Source organism: Panulirus ornatus, chromosome 13 (assembly GCF_036320965.1).
Source record: "Panulirus ornatus isolate Po-2019 chromosome 13, ASM3632096v1, whole genome shotgun sequence".
Classification (NCBI taxonomy): Eukaryota; Metazoa; Arthropoda; class Malacostraca; order Decapoda; family Palinuridae; genus Panulirus; species Panulirus ornatus.
Window position 1 is genome coordinate 45,415,025 of NC_092236.1, and position 23,284 is coordinate 45,438,308.

General features: G+C 40.9%; 1 protein-coding gene across 1 annotated transcript; it reads right to left on the minus strand.

The window, feature by feature from the left end:
* Positions 1-3,443: 3,443 nt before the first annotated feature.
* LOC139752612 (uncharacterized) lies at positions 3,444-6,274 on the minus strand. The gene is made up of 3 exons (XM_071668366.1): positions 6,166-6,274; positions 4,819-4,962; positions 3,444-4,168 (listed from the first exon to the last, which is right to left on the minus strand). Exons 2-3 carry the CDS (start codon positions 4,960-4,962, stop codon positions 3,725-3,727), a joined length of 588 nt encoding a protein of 195 aa, XP_071524467.1. The 5' UTR covers positions 6,166-6,274; the 3' UTR covers positions 3,444-3,724.
* Between the last annotated feature and the right edge of the window lie 17,010 nt (positions 6,275-23,284).

A 23,284-nucleotide genomic window follows, 5' to 3' on the forward strand; every position in this document is an offset into this window, starting at 1 on the left:
TCCCTCCTTGTATTTTAACTTTCTAAAAGGGGAAACAGAAGAAGGAGTCACGCGAGGAGTGCTCATCCTCCTCAAAGGCTCAGATTGGGGTGTCTAAATGTGTGTGGATGTAACCAAGATGAGAAAAAAGGAGAGGTAAGTAGTATGTTTGTACGAAAGGAATGTGGATGTTTTGGCTCTGAGTGAAACGAAGCTCAAGAGTAAAGGGGAAGAGTGGTTTGAGAATGTTTTGGGGGTAAAGTCAGGGGTTGGTGAAAGAACAAGAGCAAAGGAAGGAGTAGCACTACTCCTGAAACAGTTGTGGGAGTATGTGATAGATTGTAAGAAAGTAAACTCTAGATTGATACGGGTAAAACTGAAAGTGGATGGAGAGAGATGGGTGATTATTGGTGCCTATCAATCTGGGCATGAGAAGAAAGGTCATGAGAGGCAAGTTTTTTGTGAGCAGTTGAGTCAGTGTGTTAGCAGTTCTGATGCACGAGACTGTGCTACAGTGGTGGGTGATTTAAATGCAGAGGTGAGTAATGTGGCAGTTCAGGAAATAATTGATGTTCATGGGGTGTTCAGTGTTGTAAATGGAAATGGTGAAGAGCTTGTATATATGTGTGCTGATTGGTAATACCTGGTTTAAAAAGAGATGTATACATAAGTATACGTATATAAGTAGGAGAGATGGCCAGAGAGCGTTATTGGATTACGTGTTAATTGATAGGCGTGTGAAAAAGAGACTTCGATGTTAATGTGCTGGGAGATGCAACTGGAGGGATGTCTGATCATTATCTTGTTGGGGCGAAGGTGAAGATTTGTAGAGGTTTTCAGAAAACAAGAGAACGTTTTGGTGAAGAGATTGGTGAGTGTAAGTGAGATTGGGAAGGAATTTGTGTGAGGAAGTACCAGGGGAGACTGAGTGCAGAATGCAAAAGGTGAGAGCAAAGGATGTAAGGGGAGTGGGGTAGGAATGGGATGTATTTAGGGAAGCAGTGTTGGCTTGCGCAAAAGATACTTGTGGCATGAGAAGCGTGGGAGGTGGGCGGATGAGAAAGGGTAGTGAGTGTTAGGATGGAGAAGTAAGATTATTAGTTAAAGAGTAGAGAGGCATTTGGACGATTTTTGCAGGGAAATAGTGGAAATAACTGGGAGATGTATAAAAGAAATAGGCAGGAGGTTAAGAGAAAGGTGCAAGAGGTGAAAAAGAGGGCAGATGATAGTTGGGTGAGAGAGTATCATTAAATTCTAGGGAGAATAAAAAGATGTTTTGGAAGGAGGTAAATAAAGTAGGTAAGACAAGAAAACAAATGGGAACATCTGTGGAGGTGGCTAATTGGGAGGCAAACCAAGTAGTGGTGATGTGAGAAGGAGATGGAGTGAGTATTTTGAAGGCTTGTTGAATGTGTTTGATGATAGAGTGGCAGATATAGGGTGTTTTGGTCGTGATGTTGTGCGAAGTGAGAGGGTTAAGGGAGAATGATTTGGTAAACAGATAAGAGGTTTTGAAAGCTTTGCGGAAGATGAAAGCCGGCAAGGCGGTGGGTTTGGATGGTATTGCAGTGGAATTTATCAAAACAAGAGGGTGACTGTGTTGTTGACTGGTTGGTGAGGATACTCAAGGCATGTATGGTTCATGGTGCAGTGCCTGAGTATTGGTAGAATGCTTGTATAGTGCCATTGCACAAAGGCAAAGGGGATAAAGGTGAGTGTTCAAATTACAGAGGTATAAGTTTGTTGAGTATTCCTGGGAAATTATGTAGAGGGTATTGATTGAGAGGGTGAAGGCATGTACAGAGCAGCAGATTGGGGAGGAGTAGTGTGGTTTCAGAAATGGTAGAGGATGTGTGGATCAGGAGTTTGCTTTGAAGAATGTATATGGGAAGTACTTAGAAAAGCAGATGGATTTGTATGTAGCATTTATGGATCTGGCGAAGGCATATGATAGAGTTGATAGAGATGCTCTGTGGAAGGTATTAAGAATATATGGTGTGGGAGGTAAGTTGCTAGAAGCAGTGAAAAGTTTTTATGGAGGATGTGAGGCATGTATACGAATAGGAAGAGGAAAGTGAGTGGTTCCCAATGAGTGTCAGTTTGCTACAAGGATGTGTGATGTCTCCATGGTTGTTTGATTTGTTTATGGATGGGGTTGTTAGGGAAGTGAATGCAAGAGTTTTGGAAAGAGGGGCAAGTATGCAGTCTGTTGTGGATGAGAGGGTTTGGGAAGTGAGTCAGTTGTTGTTCGCTGATGATACAGCGCTGGTGGCTAATTCGGGTGAGAAACTGCAGAAGTTGGTGACTGAGTTTGGTAAAGCGTATGAAAGAAGACAGCTGAGAGTAAATATGAATAAGAACAAAGTTATTAGGTACAGTAGATTTGAGGGACAGGTCAATTGGGAGGTAAGTTTGAATGGAGAAAAATTGGAGGAAGTGAAGTGTTTTAGCTATCTGGGAGTGGATTTTCCAGTGGATGGAACCATGAAATCGGAAGCGAGTCACAGGGTGGGAGAGGGAGGCAAAGGTTCTTTGAGTGTTGAACATGTGTGGAATGCGAGAACGTTATCTCGGGGAGCAAAAATGGGTATGTTTGGAGGAATAGTGGTTTGAGCATTGTTATATGGTGGTGAGGCATGGGCGATAGATAGCGTTGAGCGGAGGAGGGTGGATGTGTTGGAAATGAGATGTTTGAGAAAAATATGTTGTGTGAGGTGGTTTGATCGAATAAGTAATGAAAGGGTAAGAGAGATGTGTAGTAATAAAAACAGTGTGTTTGAGAGAGCAGAAGAGGGTGTATTGAAATGGTTTGGTCACATGGAGAGAATAAGTGAAGAAAGATTGACAAAGAGGATATGTGTGTCAGAGGTGGAGGGAATAAGGAGAAGTAGGAGACGTAATTGGAGGTGGAAGGATGGAGTGAAAAAGATACAGGAGGGTGAAAGGCGTGCAAGGAATAGATTGAATTGGAAAGATGTGGTATACCAGGGTCGACGTGCTGTCAGTGGAGTGAACCAGGGCATGTGAAGCGTCTTGGGTAAACCATGGAAAGTTTTGTGGGTCCTGGATTTGGAAAGGGAGCTGTGGTTTCGGTGCATTACACTTGGCAGCTAGAGACTGAATGTGAACGAATGTGGCCTTTGATGTCGTTTCCTGGCGCTACCTCGCGCGCATGCGGGGGAAGGGGGGGGGGGTTGGCGGGGTGGCGGCTAGAATGGATGAAGGTAGCATGTATGAATATGTACTTGTGTATATATGTATATGTCTGTGTATGTATATGTATGTATACGTTGAAATGTATAGGTATGTGTATGTGTCTGTGTTGGCGTTTATGTATATACTTGTGTATGTGGGTGGGTTGGGCCATTCTTTCGTCTGTTTCCTTGCGCTACCTACCTAACGCAGGAGACAGCGTCAAAGTATAATAAGTAAATACATTAATATAGGACCGTTTGAGGATGTAATCATATCATTCACTTTATTTCATAGATTAGACACTTTACAACACTAATCTATAAGGTATCATGGAAAAAATGGTACAAGAATCACGACTTTACAAAGACAAGTAGTTGGACAACATAGAAGACCATGGATGAACTGAAACCAAGAAGGTTCATACAAATGAATTATGACATTTTACTCAATAAGGAGTTTTAAGGATTGTTATAAATAAAAATATACATCTAAGACTTTATAAATCAGTTCAGCGTTGAGGGATGTCCCTGTCTGCTGCATGGACGGGTTTTCAGTAGCCGTAGCCATAGGAAGGCTTGGGGCAGACGGTCTTGTAGGTCTGCTGGGTCTTGGTGACCGTGACATACTCAGGCACCACCTGGGTCTTGTATTGGGTCTGGTACTGAACCTGGGTTGTGGTGACGTAATGAGGCTGGTATACAGTCGTGTACTTGGTCTGGTACTGAGTCTGGGTTACGTAGTGGGTCTGATACTGGGTATCAGTGACGTAGGTTGGTACTAGCTGAGTGGTGGTGACGTACTGAGTCTTGTACTGGGTCTGGTATTTCGTTTGAACCTGAGTCACGTACTTGACTTGAGTCTCGTATGCAGTCGTTGTGACGTACTGGGGAACGTACTGGGTCTGGTATTTGGTGACGTACTGGGTCTGGTACTGGGTGTGGTAGAGGGTAGTGGGGACGACCTGGGTCTTGTAGACTGTCGTGTACACCGGGACCTGGAATGAAGCAAAAATCAAGATATGGAATGACGAATTCATAAAAAATGACTAAAATGTTGAAATAGAATACAAAACTATCTTGTAATGATGGAAGAATAATACAAATACGAAGCAGAGAGATGGAGGTCATTAAGGAATATCGGCTACACTGTCACAAATATCTGATTTTATCTTATACAATTACCATCATTACCATTCACAAGCTATTTGGAAATTTCTTAACATTCGGCTGTACTGTTATGCAGTCGCGTCCTATATTCATGAAGCCCTTCCAAATGAACCGCGTCTTACGTCCTCTCTCGGTGATGCCCTGTAGTTCTTATATCAGAATGAGAGACCTAGAGTTCTGCAACACTGACATACAGAGTCTGCGTCTGCCTCTTGTCCCCTCACCCTGCCCCAGACTTGACCTGCTGGACCTGCCCCAGCATGCTGTCCCTTGACTCGTTGACCTGCTGTCCCTTGAACCCTGTCTCAATGTTGACCTGCTGCACCTGACCCAGTATGCTGTCGCTTGTCCCCTGTCCTAGTGCTGACCTGCTGGACGTGGCCCAAGCATGCTGTCCCTTAAACGTTAGACTAAATAAACTTGGCACAGAATCTTATCCCTTAACCCACTTCCCGACGAGCCCTTTCCAACTACTGACCTCCTGGAGTTTTGTCTGGTAGCGAGTGACATACTCGGTCTTCGGGTAGCAGGGAGGGGGTGGAGGTTGGTAGCCAGAGTCAGCCAACGCCACAGCCGCCGCCACAGCCAACACCACCACCACCACACGAAGGCTGGCCATCATCTGGAAACAATAACTTGTGTCAGCTTCTTTACCTGGTCTGATATACCTTCATGCGTGTGTTTGAAAACAAGATTTATCCTTAATAGGTGACAGATATCATTCGTTGATAATGATATCGACTATTCAAGTAAGTTATACAGTCAAATAAGTTTGAATACATACGCACACACAGACACAGACACAGACACACACACACACACACATATATATATATATACATAATATATATATATATATATATATATATATATATATATATATATATATATATATATATATATATATATATATATATATATATATATATATATTATCCCTGGGGATAGGGGATTAAGAATACTTCCCACGTATTCCCTGCGTGTCGTAGAAGGCGACTGAAAGGGGAGGGAGCGGGGGGCTGGAAATCCTCCCCTCTCGGTTTTTTTTTTTTTTTTTCCAAAAAGAAGGAACAGAGGGGGCCAGGTGAGGATATTCCAAAAAAGGCCCAGTCCTCTGTTCTTAACGCTACCTCGCTAACTCGGGAAATGGCGAATAGTTTAAAAGAAAGAAAGAAGATATATATATATATAGTTATTTTCATAGATATTCGCATTTCCCACGTTAGCGAGGTAGCACTAAGAACAGAGGACTGAGCCTTAGAAGGAGTATCCTCCCTTAGCCTCTTTCTCTGTTCCTTCTTTTGGAAAATTAAAATTGGGAGGGGAGGATTTCCAGCCCCCCGCTCCCTCCCCTTTTAGTCACCTTCTACGACACGCAGGGAATACATGGGAAGTATTCTTCCTCCCCTATCCCCAGGGATAATAAATAAATAAATATATATATATATATATATATATATATATATATATATATATATATATATATATATATATATATATATATATATATATATATATATATATATATATATATATATATATATATATATATATTCTCTGTAAAGGGCAGGAGGAGAGTAAACAGGGTCGTCAATTCTTCATTCCACTTATCGTGAAACACGCGCCAATAAATGCTTGCTTGGCGGATCCTTTGGCGACCAATTACTGACGTGGCAATTATGGCTGCTGCTGCTGCTGCTGCTGCGTGGTGTCACTTGCACGATGAGACAGTTCTGGGGCAATCCTGAACATGAAGGCAATTTCATAATGTTACGGACTCTACACACAACTGTGGCGGTCAACGCCTTGGTATCATCACTATTACCTCTTGTGTTGTCTACTGTGTGATGCGAAGCACTAGACTGGTTTGGGTAGGACTGATGCTCCATCGTATTTATAGAGAGAGAGAGAGTTAGTCCCTCCCTCCCTTCACCCGCCCAGATGACACACTTGAAGGTTAACCATGGTCAGGTGACTGCTTGTGTGTGTGTGTGTGTGTGTGTGTGTGTGTGTGTGTGTGTGTGTGTTGCATGTATAGTCTATCCTTGCTCATTGTACTGTAATTGGCTCGTGGGTAATGAGTACATTCAAGGTGTTTCCTGCTATGTGGTTCCTCAGTATGAGTAGCTTATGGCTCTGTGAGCTTGAGGCGAGGAGGAAGAGAACGAGGGAGGAGGAGAATCTGTTGTTGTTCATTGTTATAAATGATATCAGAAGGATAAACTCGTCTAATGTAAGAAACATATACAGATATACACACACTCACTGGTAACCTCACCCACTGCAATTACATATGCACGAACGAATAAGGAAAAATTTTTCTTTTTAAGAACACATGGAAAAACTAGAGGCCTATGAAATGACCAACTTAAAAGAAAGAAGTCAGGGACGACCTGATCACAAGTATTAATACTGATAGATGACGTAGACAGTGAACAGTTTGTCGAGATATTTAGAGATAGAATAAGCTCAGGATATAATATTATAAAAAGCAAAAAAGTGTTAGAAATGGTAATGTATAGTACAAGCACTGTTTGTAGTACAAGATTAGTTGATGAACTGGATAGATTGACTAAAGACATGGCTGATGCAAACAGTGTGCAAAGATTTAATAAGTTTGTCTTACAGACGAGAACGTTCAAGAGATGGTGTACAACGAGTGTTGAACTCCCTCCCCGTGTTAGACAAATCAATAATAACTTACACATAAATCGAATCCACCCAGAGACAGACACTGAGTGTTGATATATATATATATATATATATATATATATATATATATATATATATGTATATATATATATATTTTCTTCTTCTTTTGAACTATTCGCCATTTCCCGCGTTAGCGAGGTAGCGCTAAGAACAGAGGACTGGGCCTTTTTTGGAATATCCTCAACTGGCCCCCTCTGTTAATTCTTTTGGAAAATTTAAAAGAAAAAAAACGAGAGGGGAGGATTTCCAGCCCCCCGCTCCCTCCCCTTTTAGTCGCCTTCTACGACACGCAGGGAATACGTGGGAAGTATTCTTAATCCCCTATCCCCAGGGATAATATATATATATATATATATATATATATATATATATTTTTTTTTTTTTTTCATACTATTCGCTATTTCCCGCGATAGCGAAGTAGCGTTAAGAACAGAGGACTAGGCCTTTGAGGGAATATCCTCACCTGGACCTCTTCTCTGTTCCTTCTTTTGGAAAATTAAAAAAAAAAAAATAAAAAAAAAACGAGAGGGGAGGATTATATATATATATATATATATATATATATATATATATATATATATATATATATATATATATATATATATATATATATATATATATATATATATATATATATATATATTCATATATATATATATATATATATATATATATATATATATATATATATATATATATATATATATATATATATATATATATATATATATATATATATATATATATTATCCCTGGGGATGGGGATTAAGAATACTTCCCACGTATTCCCTGCGTGTCGTAGAAGGAGACTAAAAGGGGAGGGAGCGGGGGGCTGGAAATCCTCCCCTCTCGTTTTTTTTTTTCAATTTTCCAAAAGAAGGAACAGAGGGGGCCAGGTGAGGATATTCCAAAAAAGGCCCAGTCCTCTGTTCTTAACGCTACCTCGCTAACGCGGGAAATGGCGAATAGTTTAAAAGAAAAGAAATATATATATATATATATATATATATATATATATATATATATATATATATATATATATATATATATACATATATATATATATATATATATATATATATATATATATATATCAACACTCAGTGTCTGTATATACATACACGTCCACACACTCAAATATACATACCTATACATCTCAATGCACACATATATATATACACACACAGACATATACATATATACACATGTACATAATTCATACTGTCTGCCTTTATTTATTCCCATCGCCACCACGCCACACATGGCATAACATCCCCCTCCCCCCTCATGTGTGCGAGGTAGCGCTAGGAAAAGACAGCAAAGGCCACATTCGTTCACACAGTCTCTAGCTGTCATGAAATAATGCCCGAAACCATAGCTCCCTTTCCACATCCAGGCCCCACAGAACTTTCCATTGTTTATCCCAGACGCTTTACATGCCCTGGTTCAATCCATTGACAGCACGTCGACCCCGGTATACCACATCGATCCAATTCACTTTATTCCTTGCCCGCCTTTCACTCTCCTGCATGTTCAGGCCCCGATCACTCAAAATCTTTTTCACTCCATCTTTCCACATCCAATTTGGTCTCCCACTTCTCCTCGTTCCCTCCACCTCCGACACATATATCCTCTTGGTCAATCTTTCCTCACTCATTCTCTCCGTGTGCCCAAACCATTTCAAAACACCCTCTTCTGCTCTCTCAACCACGCTCTTTTTATTTCCACACATCTCTCTTACCCTTCATTACTTACTCGATCAAACCACCTCATACGACATATTGTCCTCAAACATCTCATTTCCAGCACATCCATCCTCCTGCGCAGCACTCTATCCATAGCCCACGCCTTGCAGCCATACAACATTGTTGGAACCACTATTCCTTCAAACATACTCATTTTTGCTTTCCGAGATAATGTTCTCGACTTCCAAACATTCTTCAAGGCTCCCAGGATTTTCGCCCCCTTCCCCACCCTATAATTCACTTCTGCTTCCATGGTTCCATCCGCTGCCAGATCCACTCCCAGATATCTAAAACACTTTACTTCCTCCAGTTTTTCTCCATTCAAACTTACCTCCCAATTTACTTGACCCTCACCCCTACTGTACCTAATAACCTTGCTCTTATTCACATCTACTCTTAACATTCTTCTTTCACACTCTTTACCAAACTCAGTCACCAGCTTCTGCAGTTTCTCACATGAATCAGCCACCAGCGCTGTATCATCAGCGAACAACAGCTGACTCACTTCCCAAGTTCTCATCCACAACAGACTTCATACTTGCCCCTCTTTCCAAAACTCCTGGATTCACCTCCCTAACAACCCCATCCATAAACAAATTAAACAACCATGGAGACATCACACTCCCCTGCCGCAAACCTACATTCACTGAGAACCAATCACTTTCCTCTCTTCCTACACACATATATATATATATATATATATATATATATATATTTTTTTTTTGCTTTGTCGCTGTCTCCCGCGTTTGCGAGGTAGCGCAAGGAAACAGACGAAAGAAATGGCCCAACCCACCCCCATACACATGTATATACATACGTCCACACACGCAAATATACATACCTACACAGCTTTCCATGGTTTACCCCAGACGCTTCACATGCCCTGATTCAATCCACTGACAGCACGTCAACCCCGGTATACCACATCGCTCCAATTCACTCTATTCCTTGCCCTCCTTTCACCCTCCTGCATGTTCAGGCCCCGATCACACAAAATCTTCTTCACTCCATCTTTCCACCTCCAATTTGGTCTCCCTCTTCTCCTCGTTCCCTCCACCTCCGACACATATATCCTCTTGGTCAATCTTTCCTCACTCATTCTCTCCATGTGCCCAAACCATTTCAAAACACCCTCTTCTGCTCTCTCAACCACGCTCTTTTTATTTCCACACATCTCTCTTACCCTTACGTTACTTACTCGATCAAACCACCTCACACCACACATTGTCCTCAAACATCTCATTTCCAGCACATCCATCCTCCTGCGCACATCTCTATCCATAGCCCACGCCTCGCAACCATACAACATTGTTGGAACCACTATTCCTTCAAACATACCCAATTTTGCTTTCCGAGATAATGTTCTCGACTTCCACACATTCTTCAAGGCTCCCAGAATTTTCGCCTCCTCCCCCACCCTATGATCCACTTCCGCTTCCATGGTTCCATCCACTGCCAGATCCACTCCCAGATATCTAAAACACTTCATTTCCTCCAGTTTTTCTCCATTCAAACTCACCTCCCAATTGAATTGACCCTCAACCCTACTGTACCTAATAACCTTGCTCTTATTCACATTTACTCTTAACTTTCTTCTTTCACGCACTTTACCAAACTCAGTCACCAGCTTCTGCAGTTTCTCACATGAATCAGCCACCAGCGCTGTATCATCAGCGAACAACAACTGACTCACTTCCCAAGCTCTCTCATCCACAACAGACTTCATACTTGCCCCTCTTTCCAAAACTCTTGCATTCACCTCCCTAACAACCCCATCCATAAACAAATTAAACAACCATGGAGACATCACACACCAATGCCGCAAACCTACATTCACTGAGAACTAATCACTTTCCTCTCTTCCTACACGTACACATGCCTTACATCCTCGATAAAAACTTTTCACTGCTTCTAACAACTTGCCTCCCACACCATATATTCTTAATACCTTCCACAGAGCATCTCTATCAACTCTATCATATGCCTTCTCCAGATCCATAAATGCTACATACAAATCCATTTGCTTTTCTAAGTATTTCTCACATACATTCTTCAAAGCAAACACCTGAAACCACACTGCTCTTCCCCAATCTGACGCTCTGTACATGCCTTCACCCTCTCAATCAATAATCTCCCATATAATTTACCAGGAATACTCAACAAACTTATACCTCTGTAATTTGAGCACTCACTCTTATATATATATATATATATATATATATATATATATATATATGTGTGTACGTATATATATATATATATATATATATATATATATATATATATATATATATATATATATATATATATATATATATATATATATATATATATATATATACGAATAAAGTGTATATGAACACGTACCTTCTGTTCGGAAACAACCGATAGACCCCGTTGCTCACCATTGTGAGACGAAGGGTATTCGAGTACTTAGTATTTCGAATAGTTGTTTCCTATTATACAGTCCCTTAGCCTAGCGGTTAGCATGCCTGCCTCGTGCACAAGGGGTCCCAGGTTCGATCCTGGCTGTTGGAGCTTTGTATGTTCTATGAAGGTGCGCGTTCATATACACTTTATTCGTACTCATATAACTCCGCGTTGTACAGTCAGGTTCGGTAAAACGCTATCTGCTGACTATGTGTTCTGTTCGGAAACAACCGATAGACCCCGTTGCTCACCATTGTGAGACGAAGGGTATTTGCGTACTTAGTATTTCGAATAGTTGTTTCCTATTATACAGTCCCTTAGCCTAGCGGTTAGCATGCCTGCCTCTTGCACAAGGGGTCCCAGGTTCGATCCTGGCTGATGGAGCTTTGTATGTTCTATGAAGGTGTGCGTTCATATACACTTTATTCGTATTCATATAACTCCGCGTTGTACAGTCAGGTTCGGTAAAACGCTATCTGCTGGCTATGTGTTCTGTTCGGAAACAACCGATAGACCCCGTTGCTCACCATTGTGAGACGAAGGGTATTCGAGTACTTAGTATTTCGAATAGTTGTTTCCTATTATACAGTCCCTTAGCCTAGCGGTTAGCATGCCTGCCTCTTGCACAAGGGGTCCCAGGTTCGATCCTGGCTGTTGGAGCTTTGTATATATATATATATATATATATATATATATATATATAATATATATACATTCAAGGTGTTTCCTGCTATGTGGTTCCTCAGTATGAGTAGCTTATGGCTCGTGAGCTTGAGGCGAGGAGGAAGAGAACGAGGGAGGAGGAGAATCTGTTGTTGTTCATTGTTATAAATGATATCAGAAGGATAAACTCGTCTAATATAAGAAACATATACAGATATACACACACTCACTGGTAACCTCACCCACTGCAATTACATATGCACGAACGAAAAAGGAAAAATTTTTCTTTTTAAGAACACATGGAAAAACTAGAGGCCTATGAAATGACCAGCTTAAAAGAAAGAAGTCAGGGACGACCTGATCACAAGTATTAATACTGATAGATGACGTAGACAGTGAACAGTTTGTCGAGATATTTAGAGATAGAATAAGCTCAGGATATAACATTATAAAAAGCAAAAAAGTGTTAGAAATGGTAATGTATAGTACAAGCACTGTTTGTAGTACAAGATTAGTTGATGAACTGGATAGATTGACTAAAGACATGGCTGATGCAAACAGTGTGCAAAGATTTAATAAGTTTGTCTTACAGACGAGAACGTTCAAGAGATGGTGTACAACGAGTGTTGAACTCCCTCCCCGTGTTAGACAAATCAATAATAACTTACACATAAATCGAATCCACCCAGAGACAGACACTGAGTGTTGATATATATATATATATATATATATATATATATATATATATATATATATGTATATATATATATATTTTCTTCTTCTTTTGAACTATTCGCCATTTCCCGCGTTAGCGAGGTAGCGCTAAGAACAGAGGACTGGGCCTTTTTTGGAATATCCTCAACTGGCCCCCTCTGTTAATTCTTTTGGAAAATTTAAAAGAAAAAAAAACGAGAGGGGAGGATTTCCAGCCCCCCGCTCCCTCCCCTTTTAGTCGCCTTCTACGACACGCAGGGAATACGTGGGAAGTATTCTTAATCCCCTATCCCCAGGGATAATATATATATATATATATATATATATATATATATATTTTTTTTTTTTTTTCATACTATTCGCTATTTCCCGCGATAGCGAAGTAGCGTTAAGAACAGAGGACTAGGCCTTTGAGGGAATATCCTCACCTGGACCTCTTCTCTGTTCCTTCTTTTGGAAAATTAAAAAAAAAAAAAATAAAAAAAAACGAGAGGGGAGGATTATATATATATATATATATATATATATATATATATATATATATATATATATATATATATATATATATATATATATATATATATATATATATATATATATATATATTATATATATATATATATATATATATATATATATATATATATATATATATATATATATATATATATATATATATATATATATATATATATATATATATATATATTATCCCTGGGGATGGGGGATTAAGAATACTTCCCACGTAATCCCTGCGTGTCGTAGAAGGAGACTAAAAGGGGAGGGAGCGGGGGGCTGGAAATCCTCCCCTCTCGTTTTTTTTTTTAATTTTCCAAAAGAAGGAACAGAGGGGGCCAGGTGAGGATATTCCAAAAAAGGCCCAGTCCTCTGTTCTTAACGCTACCTCGCTAACGCGGGAAATGGCGAATAGTTTAAAAGAAAAGAAATATATATATATATATATATATATATATATATATATATATATATATATATATATATATATATATATATAAATATATATATATATATATATATATATATATATATATATATATATATATATATATATATATATATATATATATATATATATATATATATCAACACTCAGTGTCTGTATATACATACACGTCCACACACTCAAATATACATACCTATACATCTCAATGCACACATATATATATACACACACAGACATATACATATATACACATGTACATAATTCATACTGTCTGCCTTTATTTATTCCCATCGCCACCACGCCACACATGGAATAACATCCCCCTCCCCCCTCATGTGTGCGAGGTAGCGCTAGGAAAAGACAGCAAAGGCCACATTCGTTCACACTCAGTCTCTAGCTGTCATGAAATAATGCCCGAAACCATAGCTCCTTTTCCACATCCAGGCCCCACAGAACTTTCCATTGTTTATCCCAGACGCTTTACATGCCCTGGTTCAATCCATTGACAGCACGTCGACCCCGGTATACCACATCGATCCAATTCACTCTATTCCTTGCCCGCCTTTCACTCTCCTGCATGTTCAGGCCCCGATCACTCAAAATCTTTTTCACTCCATCTTTCCACATCCAATTTGGTCTCCCACTTCTCCTCGTTCCCTCCACCTCCGACACATATATCCTCTTGGTCAATCTTTCCTCACTCATTCTCTCCGTGTGCCCAAACCATTTCAAAACACCCTCTTCTGCTCTCTCAAACACGCTCTTTTTATTTCCACACATCTCTCTTACCCTTCATTACTTACTCGATCAAACCACCTCATACGACATATTGTCCTCAAACATCTCATTTCCAGCACATCCACCCTCCTGCGCACAACTCTATCCATAGCCCACGCCTTGCAGCCATACAACATTGTTGGAACCACTATTCCTTCAAACATACCCATTTTTGCTTTCCGAGATAATGTTCTCGACTTCCAAACATTCTTCAAGGCTCCCAGGATTTTCGCCCCCTTCCCCACCCTATGATTCACTTCTGCTTCCATGGTTCCATCCGCTGCCAGATCCACTCCCAGATATCTAAAACACTACTTCCTACAGTTTTTCTCCATTTAAACTTACCTCCCAATTTACTTGACCCTCACCCCTACTGTACCTAATAACCTTGCTCTTATTCACATTTACTCTTAACTTTCTTCTTTCACACTCTTTACCAAACTCAGTCACCAGCTTCTGCAGTTTCTCACATGAATCAGCCACCAGCGCTGTATCATCAGCGAACAACAGCTGACTCACTTCCCAAGCTCTCTCATCCACAACAGACTTCATACTTGCCCCTCTTTCCAAAACTCCTGGATTCACCTCCCTAACAACCCCATCCATAAACAAATTAAACAACCATGGAGACATCACACACCCCTGCCGCAAACCTACATTCACTGAGAACCAATCACTTTCCTCTCTTCCTACACTCTCTTCCTACACTTCTTTCGTCTGTTTCCTTGTGCTACCTCGCAAACGCGCGAGACAGCGACAAAGCAAAGAAAAAAAAAAAAAAAAAAAAAAAAATATATATATATATATATATATATATATATATATATATATATATATATATATATATATATATATATATATATATATATATATATATATATATATATATATATATATATATATATATATATATATATATATATATATATATATATATATATATATATTTTTTTTTTTTTTTTTTTTTTTTTCTTTGCTTTGTCGCTGTCTCGCGCGTTTGCGAGGTAGCACAAGGAAACAGACGAAAGAAATGGCCCAACCCACCCCCATACACATGTATATACATACGTCCACACACGCAAATATACATACCTACACAGCTTTCCATGGTTTACCCCAGACGCTTCACATGCCCTGATTCAATCCACTGACAGCACGTCAACCCAGGTATACCACATCGCTCCAATTCACTCTATTCCTTGCCCTCCTTTCACCCTCCTTCATGTTCAGGCCCCGATCACACAAAATCTTCACTCCATCTTTCCACCTCTAATTTGGTCTCCCTCTTCTCCTCGTTCCCTCCACCTCCGACACATATATCCTCTTGGTCAATCTTTCCTCACTCATTCTCTCCATGTGCCCAAACCATTTCAAAACACCCTCTTCTGCTCTCTCAACCACGCTCTTTTACTTTCCACACATCTTTCTTACCCTTACGTTACTTACTCGATCAAACCACCTCACACCACACATTGTCCTCAAACATCTCATTTCCAGCACATACATCCTCCTGCGCAGCACTCCATCCATAGCCCACGCCTCGCAACCATACAACATTGTTGGAACCACTATTCCTTCAAACATACCCATTTTTGCTTTCCGAGATAATGTTCTCGACTTCCACACATTCTTCAAGGCCCCCAGAATTTTCGCCCCCTCCCCCACCCTATGATCCACTTCCGCTTCCATGGTCCATCCGCTGCCAGATCCTCTCCCAGATATCTAAAACACTTCACTTCCTCCAGTTTTTCTCCATTCAAACTCACCTCCCAATTGACTTGACCCTCAACCCTACTGTACCTAATAACCTTGCTCTTCTTCACATTTACTCTTAACTTTCTTCTTTCACACACTTTACCAAACTCAGTCACCAGCTTCTGCAGTTTCTCACATGAATCAGCCACCAGCGCTGTATCATCAGCGAACAACAACTGACTCACTTCCCAAGCTCTCTCATCCCCAACAGACTTCATACTTGCCCCTCTTTCCAAAGCTCTTGCATTCACCTCCCTAACAACCCCATCCATAAACAAATTAAACAACCATGGAGACATCACACACCCCTGCCGCAAACCTACATTCACTGAGAACAAGTCACTTTCCTCTCTTCCTACAGGTACACATGCCTTACATCCTCGATAAAAACTTTTCACTGCTTCTAACAACTTGCCTCCCACACCATATATTCTTAATACCTTCCACAGAGCATCTCTATCAACTGTATCATATGCCTTCTCCAGATCCATAAATGCTACATACAAATCCATTTGCTTTTCTAAGTATTTCTCACATACATTCTTCAAAGCAAACACCTGATCCACACATCCTCTACCGCTTCTGAAACCACACTGCTCTTCCCCAATCTGATGCTCTCTGTACATGCCTTCACCCTCTCAATCAATACCCTCCCATATAATTTACCAGGAATACTCAACAAACTTATACCTCTGTAATTTGAGCACTCACTCTTATATATATATATGTATGTGTGTACGTATATATATATATATATATATATATATATATATATATATATATATATATATATATATATATATATATATACGAATAAAGTGTATATGAACGAGTACCTTCTGTTCGGAAACAACCGATAGACCCCGTTGCTCACCATTGTGAGACGAAGGGTATTCGAGTACTTAGTATTTCGAATAGTTGTTTCCTATTATACAGTCCCTTAGCCTAGCGGTTAGCATGCCTGCCTCGTGCACAAGGGGTCCCAGGTTCGATCCTGGCTGATGGAGCTTTGTATGTTCTATGAAGGTATGCGTTCATATACACTTTATTCGTATTCATATAACTCCGCGTTGTACAGTCAGGTTTTCGGTAAAACGCTATCTGCTGACTATGTGTTCTGTTCGGAAACAACCGATAGACCCCGTTGCTCACCATTGTGAGACGAAGGGTATTCGCGTACTTAGTATTTCGAATAGTTGTTTCCTATTATACAGTCCCTTAGCCTAGCGGTTAGCATGCCTGCCTCTTGCACAAGGGGTCCCAGGTTCGATCCTGGCTGATGGAGCTTTGTATGTTCTATGAAGGTGTGCGTTCATATACACTTTATTCGTATTCATATAACTCCGCGTTGTACAGTCAGGTTTTCGGTAAAACGCTATCTGCTGACTATGTGTTCTGTTCGGAAACAACCGATAGACCCCGTTGCTCACCATTGTGAGACTAAGGGTATTCGAGTACTTAGTATTTCGAATAGTTGTTTCCTATTATACAGTCCCTTAGCCTAGCGGTTACATGCCTGCCTCTTGCACAAGGGGTCCCAGGTTCGATCCTGGCTGTTGGAGCTTTGTATGATATATATATATATATATAAATATATATATATGTATATATATATATATATACGCCGTTACACGCACATATACATACACAAACACATACATATATACACATATATATATTCATACTCGCTGCCTTCATCCATTCTCTTCACCAAACCCGCCAAGCAGGAAAGAGCTCTCACCCCCCCACCCCCTACACACATACATACATACAGACACACACACACACATACACACACACAGCGAGGCAGCGGTAGGAAAAGAAAAAAAAAAGGCCAGATTTGCTCACTGTCAATCTCTAGCTGTCATGTGTAATGCACCGAAACCACAGCTCCCTTTCCACATCCAGACCCCATAGACCTTTCCATGGTTTACCTCAGACACTTCTCATGCCCTGATTCAGTCCATTGACAGCACGTCGACCCCGGTATACCACATCGTTCCAATTCACCCCATTCCTTGCACGCCTTTCGCCTTTTTGGTGTATAGCTGTTCGTGAATTCTGCCATATATATCTCCTCTTTGCTGTAGTTTCATATAATGCTTGCCGTTCACCCCAGACTTATATGTGTGCTGTGTGTGCACTCCCTCTTATTTATCTATCATTAAAGAATCCACAATACCCACTGCCTCAACAACACTTTCCTACGTCATGCAGAACCTCCACACCCATGCCACACATCCATACGTGAAGCACAACCTCAACGCCCATGACACACACCGATGCGTCACGCACAACCTCCGCGCCCATATCCACACATCCATGCGTCACGCACAGCCTCTACGCCCATGCCACACACCCATGCGTCAGCACAACATTCACGCCCGTGCCACACATCCATACGTTAGCACAGCATCCACATCCATGCCACACATTCATGTGTCTTACACTATTTCCACGCCCATGGCCCACAACCCTTACGCTGTTTCACACAAATATTCATACGTTAAGACGCACATGCGTCTGAGCGCATGCTTGCTGCTCAGGAAACGTGTTCATAAGGTATTATATCCTTTTTTTTTTCAATTTGCTTCTTCCCTCACGCATGTCTCATTATGTTTTCGTCTGTGTGTCCATGCGCTTCCTCACACCTTCCCAGATATACTTTTATTCATATGTGGTTTAACTTACGCGTGTGCGTCTAGTTGAATATCCATGGGTCTTTACTCATGCTCATACATCCATGGACTACCCTCATTTCCACACATTAGGTATTGTGTGTGTGTGTGTGTGTGTGTGTGTGTGTGTGTGTGTGTGTGTGTGTGCGTTGAATATATAGTTCATCCTTGTCAAATGTAATGTAACTGTTTTCTTTTTTCCCTCCATGCGTCTACACTATAAGTCCCTGAATAACACTTCGTACATGCGTTCAATATTCATCCATAAGTTTCCTTGCACGTCCATGCGTATACGCATATTTCCAGGCCACTGTACGCAAGCTTATGTGTTTTCCCACACTCCCATGTTTTGTAAAACTTGCCATTACGTCGGTCCTTCCACTCAAGTGTTCACCTAAGGCTCATGCGTCAAATCTTTGGCAGCATCTTATGCGTCGTTCTACTCGTATATGATCCCATGCGTACACTAAGTCCATGCTTCTACTGACTCCCTCATACATCTACTCAATATGTCCAAGGTGTTACCAGAAACTCTCCTGTTCTCCTACAAGGAGATTCACTTTCACTTACACGCCTCGGTCAAATCTTTCCTTTGCATACCCTCATTTACAATTGATTGCCGCCGGGGTCAGTGAGTCTAGCATCACATCGATGAGTCTGCGCATGACTTGAAGGGTACACGTTCCTACGAATGCGTCTGCTTCTACTGCAGATCTACTTAATCATCCAGCTAAACCCCGTCTGAGCGTCAGGACGGCAAGGTATATATGTCAAAGCGTCCATGTCTCAACGTTTGCATCAACGCATCCATGTCCTCACAAAAGTCCCCTGTGCCAACCTATTCCCTATTCCCATCATATCCATACCCTTGGGCATAAGCAGGTAGCCTTTCAGTAAAGGTCAGGCCATCATACATATCCCAAGGGTAGTTTCGTCCTCCTCGATGTTCTTATCATCATACTAAAAAAGTCGTACCGTAGCATTCAAGGATTGCAAGTACCCTCACCCTTAGGGGTTGCACTGTCGCATTAAAGGGTTGGTCACCACCGTCGCACTCAGTGTCGTACGAACTCTCGTGCTGAGAAGATCGTACCGTCGTGCTCATGGATGGCACTGCTGTGCTCAAGGGTCATGTGCAGTCGCGCTCTAAAGACTGTTTCAAGGGTCGTCCCGTCGTGTTTATGTGTGTCACCCGTCGTGTCCAGGTATCGTAGTGTCGTCTTCCAAGGCCATAACATAGTGGTCCGGAGGTTGTACCGTCGCGTCGCTCGCTTGGGTCGATGCGTCATGCCCAAGGAGTTTCGCGGATCAGAAGTACCTGAGAAAACCAGGGCGACAGACCGGTCTGATCTTGATCCCATTTCTCTCCAGAGACGGGGCGAGGTCGCTCACTCGGCCACACTCGTCTTTATTGGCGCGAAAACTTGGGTGGGCGTTGGTAAATGGTAATGGATGACCCAGAAAGTGAGGCCAGACCACAGACGGGCTGGGAAATAATTATAAATAGCATACAAAAAGACCTGAGGGCGTGACTTGCCTGCAAAAAGGATCAAAAGACGGATTTCGATCCCCACAATATTTTTCCGATTTTTTTTTTCTGATGAAGGAAATCGATGAACATCATTGAATGATCATATTAACATATTTCGTTCTGGATAAAAAAGAGATATAGATCACGAGGCTAATAGTCTATAAAGAGAACTCGGATGATTTACATTTCTTTCATTTAACTTTTGACCTTTTCCTACCCGAGTGAGCTAGCATCAGGAACACACGACTGAGCCTTGGAGGGAAAATCCCCGCTGAGTGTGAGGAACTCCAGCTCTCAACTCCCACCCAGGAAGTGGGGATTGGGGGACGGTTGCCAGATATTTCTTTAAGACTTTCTTATCATCATTATGTAGCTGGAGCTCAAAGTAGACTTTTTCTTAATTTTGACACTATAGGAGGTATACAAAAAAGGATTAACATCTAGATCACAATCATAGCACTATCTTTCGAAGTCTCACAAGTATAGTAAGTAACCAAAGGAAAATAAGATGAAAGGATGAGTAATAAAATAATATGTGTGTGTGTGATTATCTATCTATATTCTACAGTGAGGGAGTCTGACACTCTGAGGCTCCATCTTTTGGACTTTATCATCATATAACTTCTCTATGGTATTCACACTCACAGTCTCGTAACTCAGTTTATTTTATTCATTCAATGTGTGTGTGTGTGTGTGTGTGTGTGTGTGTGTGTGTGTGTGTGTTTGTGAGTGTGTGTTCGTATGTGTGTGTGTGTGTGTGTGTGTGTGTGTGTGTGTGTGTGTGTGTGTGTGTGTGTGTGTGTCATCACTTGTAATTACATATTTTTGTGTGTTACAGAAAGTTTTACACCTGTGCTCCCCCGTTTCTTAATCTTGTGTGTATGTGCCATGCCTTTACTCCAGTGTATGCACACATACGCACACACACACACACACACACACATACACACACACACACATACACCAGCCTAAGCCAGGTACCCCATTCATCGACCAGCCTCGAGGGGATAATAAGCACTTGGGTTGGGTGTAGGAAGACTGCTACACATAGGATTCGAACCCGTGCCGATCTGACCTCCGGCTGGCCCATGGTGACATATGGTCAGTAACACTAGCCATTACACTGTGTGTGTGTGTGTGTGTGTGTGTGTGTGTGTGTGTGTGTGTGTGTGTGTGGGTGTTTGTGTGTACTCATGAGACCCCCAACTCATACTTTCTTTAGTATCATACAATTTCACCGACCTTATCTTACACTATTTACGTACACCCTTTTCACCTAAAAAGTTCTGTCAGTCCAACACTTTAATTATCGTAAAAGGTTTCCAGTTTCCCCCTTTCTTTCCAAGGTTCTGATGATGTTATCTCCATTATCGGCTCCTGCTTATTCAAAACCACTTAGTATTAGCACTGTGAAATCGCTTCAGTAAACGTGAAAATTGAATTCCAGTCAAAGATATCATTCTCTCTCTCTCTCTCTCTCTCTCTCTCTCTCTCTCTCTCTCTCTCTCTCTCTCTCTCTCTCTCTCTCTACATATGTGTGTGTGTGTGTGTGTGTGTGTGTGTGTATATAAAGCCCTAAACAGTTTTAGGTTCATGTACTAAACGGTAATTCCAATGATAAAAGTAAACATTTTACTTCTTTAACTTCTTAATATGTGGTGCTCTGGACTGGCCACAAGCTCACGGACGCCGAGCAAAAACCTCTCTCTCTCTCTCTCTCTCTCTCTCTCTCTCTCTCTCTCTCTCTCTCTCTCTCTCTCTCTCTCTCTCTCTCTCTCTCTCTCTCTCTCTACACACACACACACACACACACACGTACCTATAATTTGTCCTCTGCAGGATGATAACTATAACCTGACCACATTTCACCGAGTCTTTCTCCTTTTGTTTTTGTATTTGGTTCGATTTCCCTCAGCTGGAGTCTGTCTTGGTCTCCTTGTGGGGCAATGGAGTTCGGTACACGTTTCAATTAATTTCTGAGAGAGAGAGAGAGAGAGAGAGAGAGAGAGAGAGAGAGAGAGAGAGAGAGAGAGAGAGAGAGAGAGAGAGAGAGAGAGAGAGAGAGAGAGAGAGAGAGAGAGACCGGTGTCAGATATTGCAAGCAAAAGCAAAAAAAAAAAAATGGGTTGGTCAAGGCTTTCCACAACAACGGCCGAGACATCACTATAGTGAAAGTAAAGAGTCAGCTTCTTTCCATGTTTTTTATTTACTTTTTTTTTTTTGCAATGAGGTTGAGGTAGTGCTTCTTGACTCGGAAAGGTGAGGTGCGCCAAGACCTCACACGTAACAAACTGGCACTCATTGAAACCAAGTCTCTGATGTCCATTTTGAACACATGTGAGAGTTATATTCGGCCTTCAGATTAGGGATGAAGTTTCATTGGTGTTGCCTGAGCTATTCCCATTCTCGAGGCCTTGATATATATATATATATATATATATATATATATATCTATATATATATATATATATATATATATATATATATATATATATATATATATATATATATATATATATATATATATATATATATATATATATGCCAGTCTTGCAAATTCTATGTATATTTCTTCAGGTCAAGTTTGGCAAATGTTATGAACATAATCTTTCACTTATAAGGCACTTCTTTACAGCCATGTTTATTCCTGCGTCGTAATGGTATAGAGGAGTCATCCTCATTAGCTGTAGTGAACAAGGTGTCTGCTCTCCAGCTGGTGTGCTAAATGTATACTCGTTTTTCCCACAAGATTTTATCAAAGTGATGCTGAGATTTATGTTTGTGCCTCTGCACTTCATGATTATAGGGACCCAGTTGCAGGCAAGACTCGCTTGGTTGATTGCCTGCAGTTGAATAAGGCTCACACTGGGCCAAAAGTGAGGTAATACTTGTTTCAGGTCATGGGAGGAAAGATTTCGGTACATTCACTTTCCACAAATCTAACTGATGCAAACCTAACAACTTAACGTTAGGCA

What these genes read in the sequence shown, in the direction of transcription:
- LOC139752612 (XM_071668366.1), bottom strand. Translation starts at nt 4,962, where the DNA reads ATGATGGCCAGCCTTCGTGTGGTGGTGGTGGTGTTGGCTGTGGCGGCG. An exon ending in ACCAGACAAAACTCCAGGAG is followed by an intron (nt 4,169 to 4,818) that starts GTCAGTAGTTGG and finishes GCTTCATTCCAG; the next exon opens with GTCCCGGTGTACACGACAGT.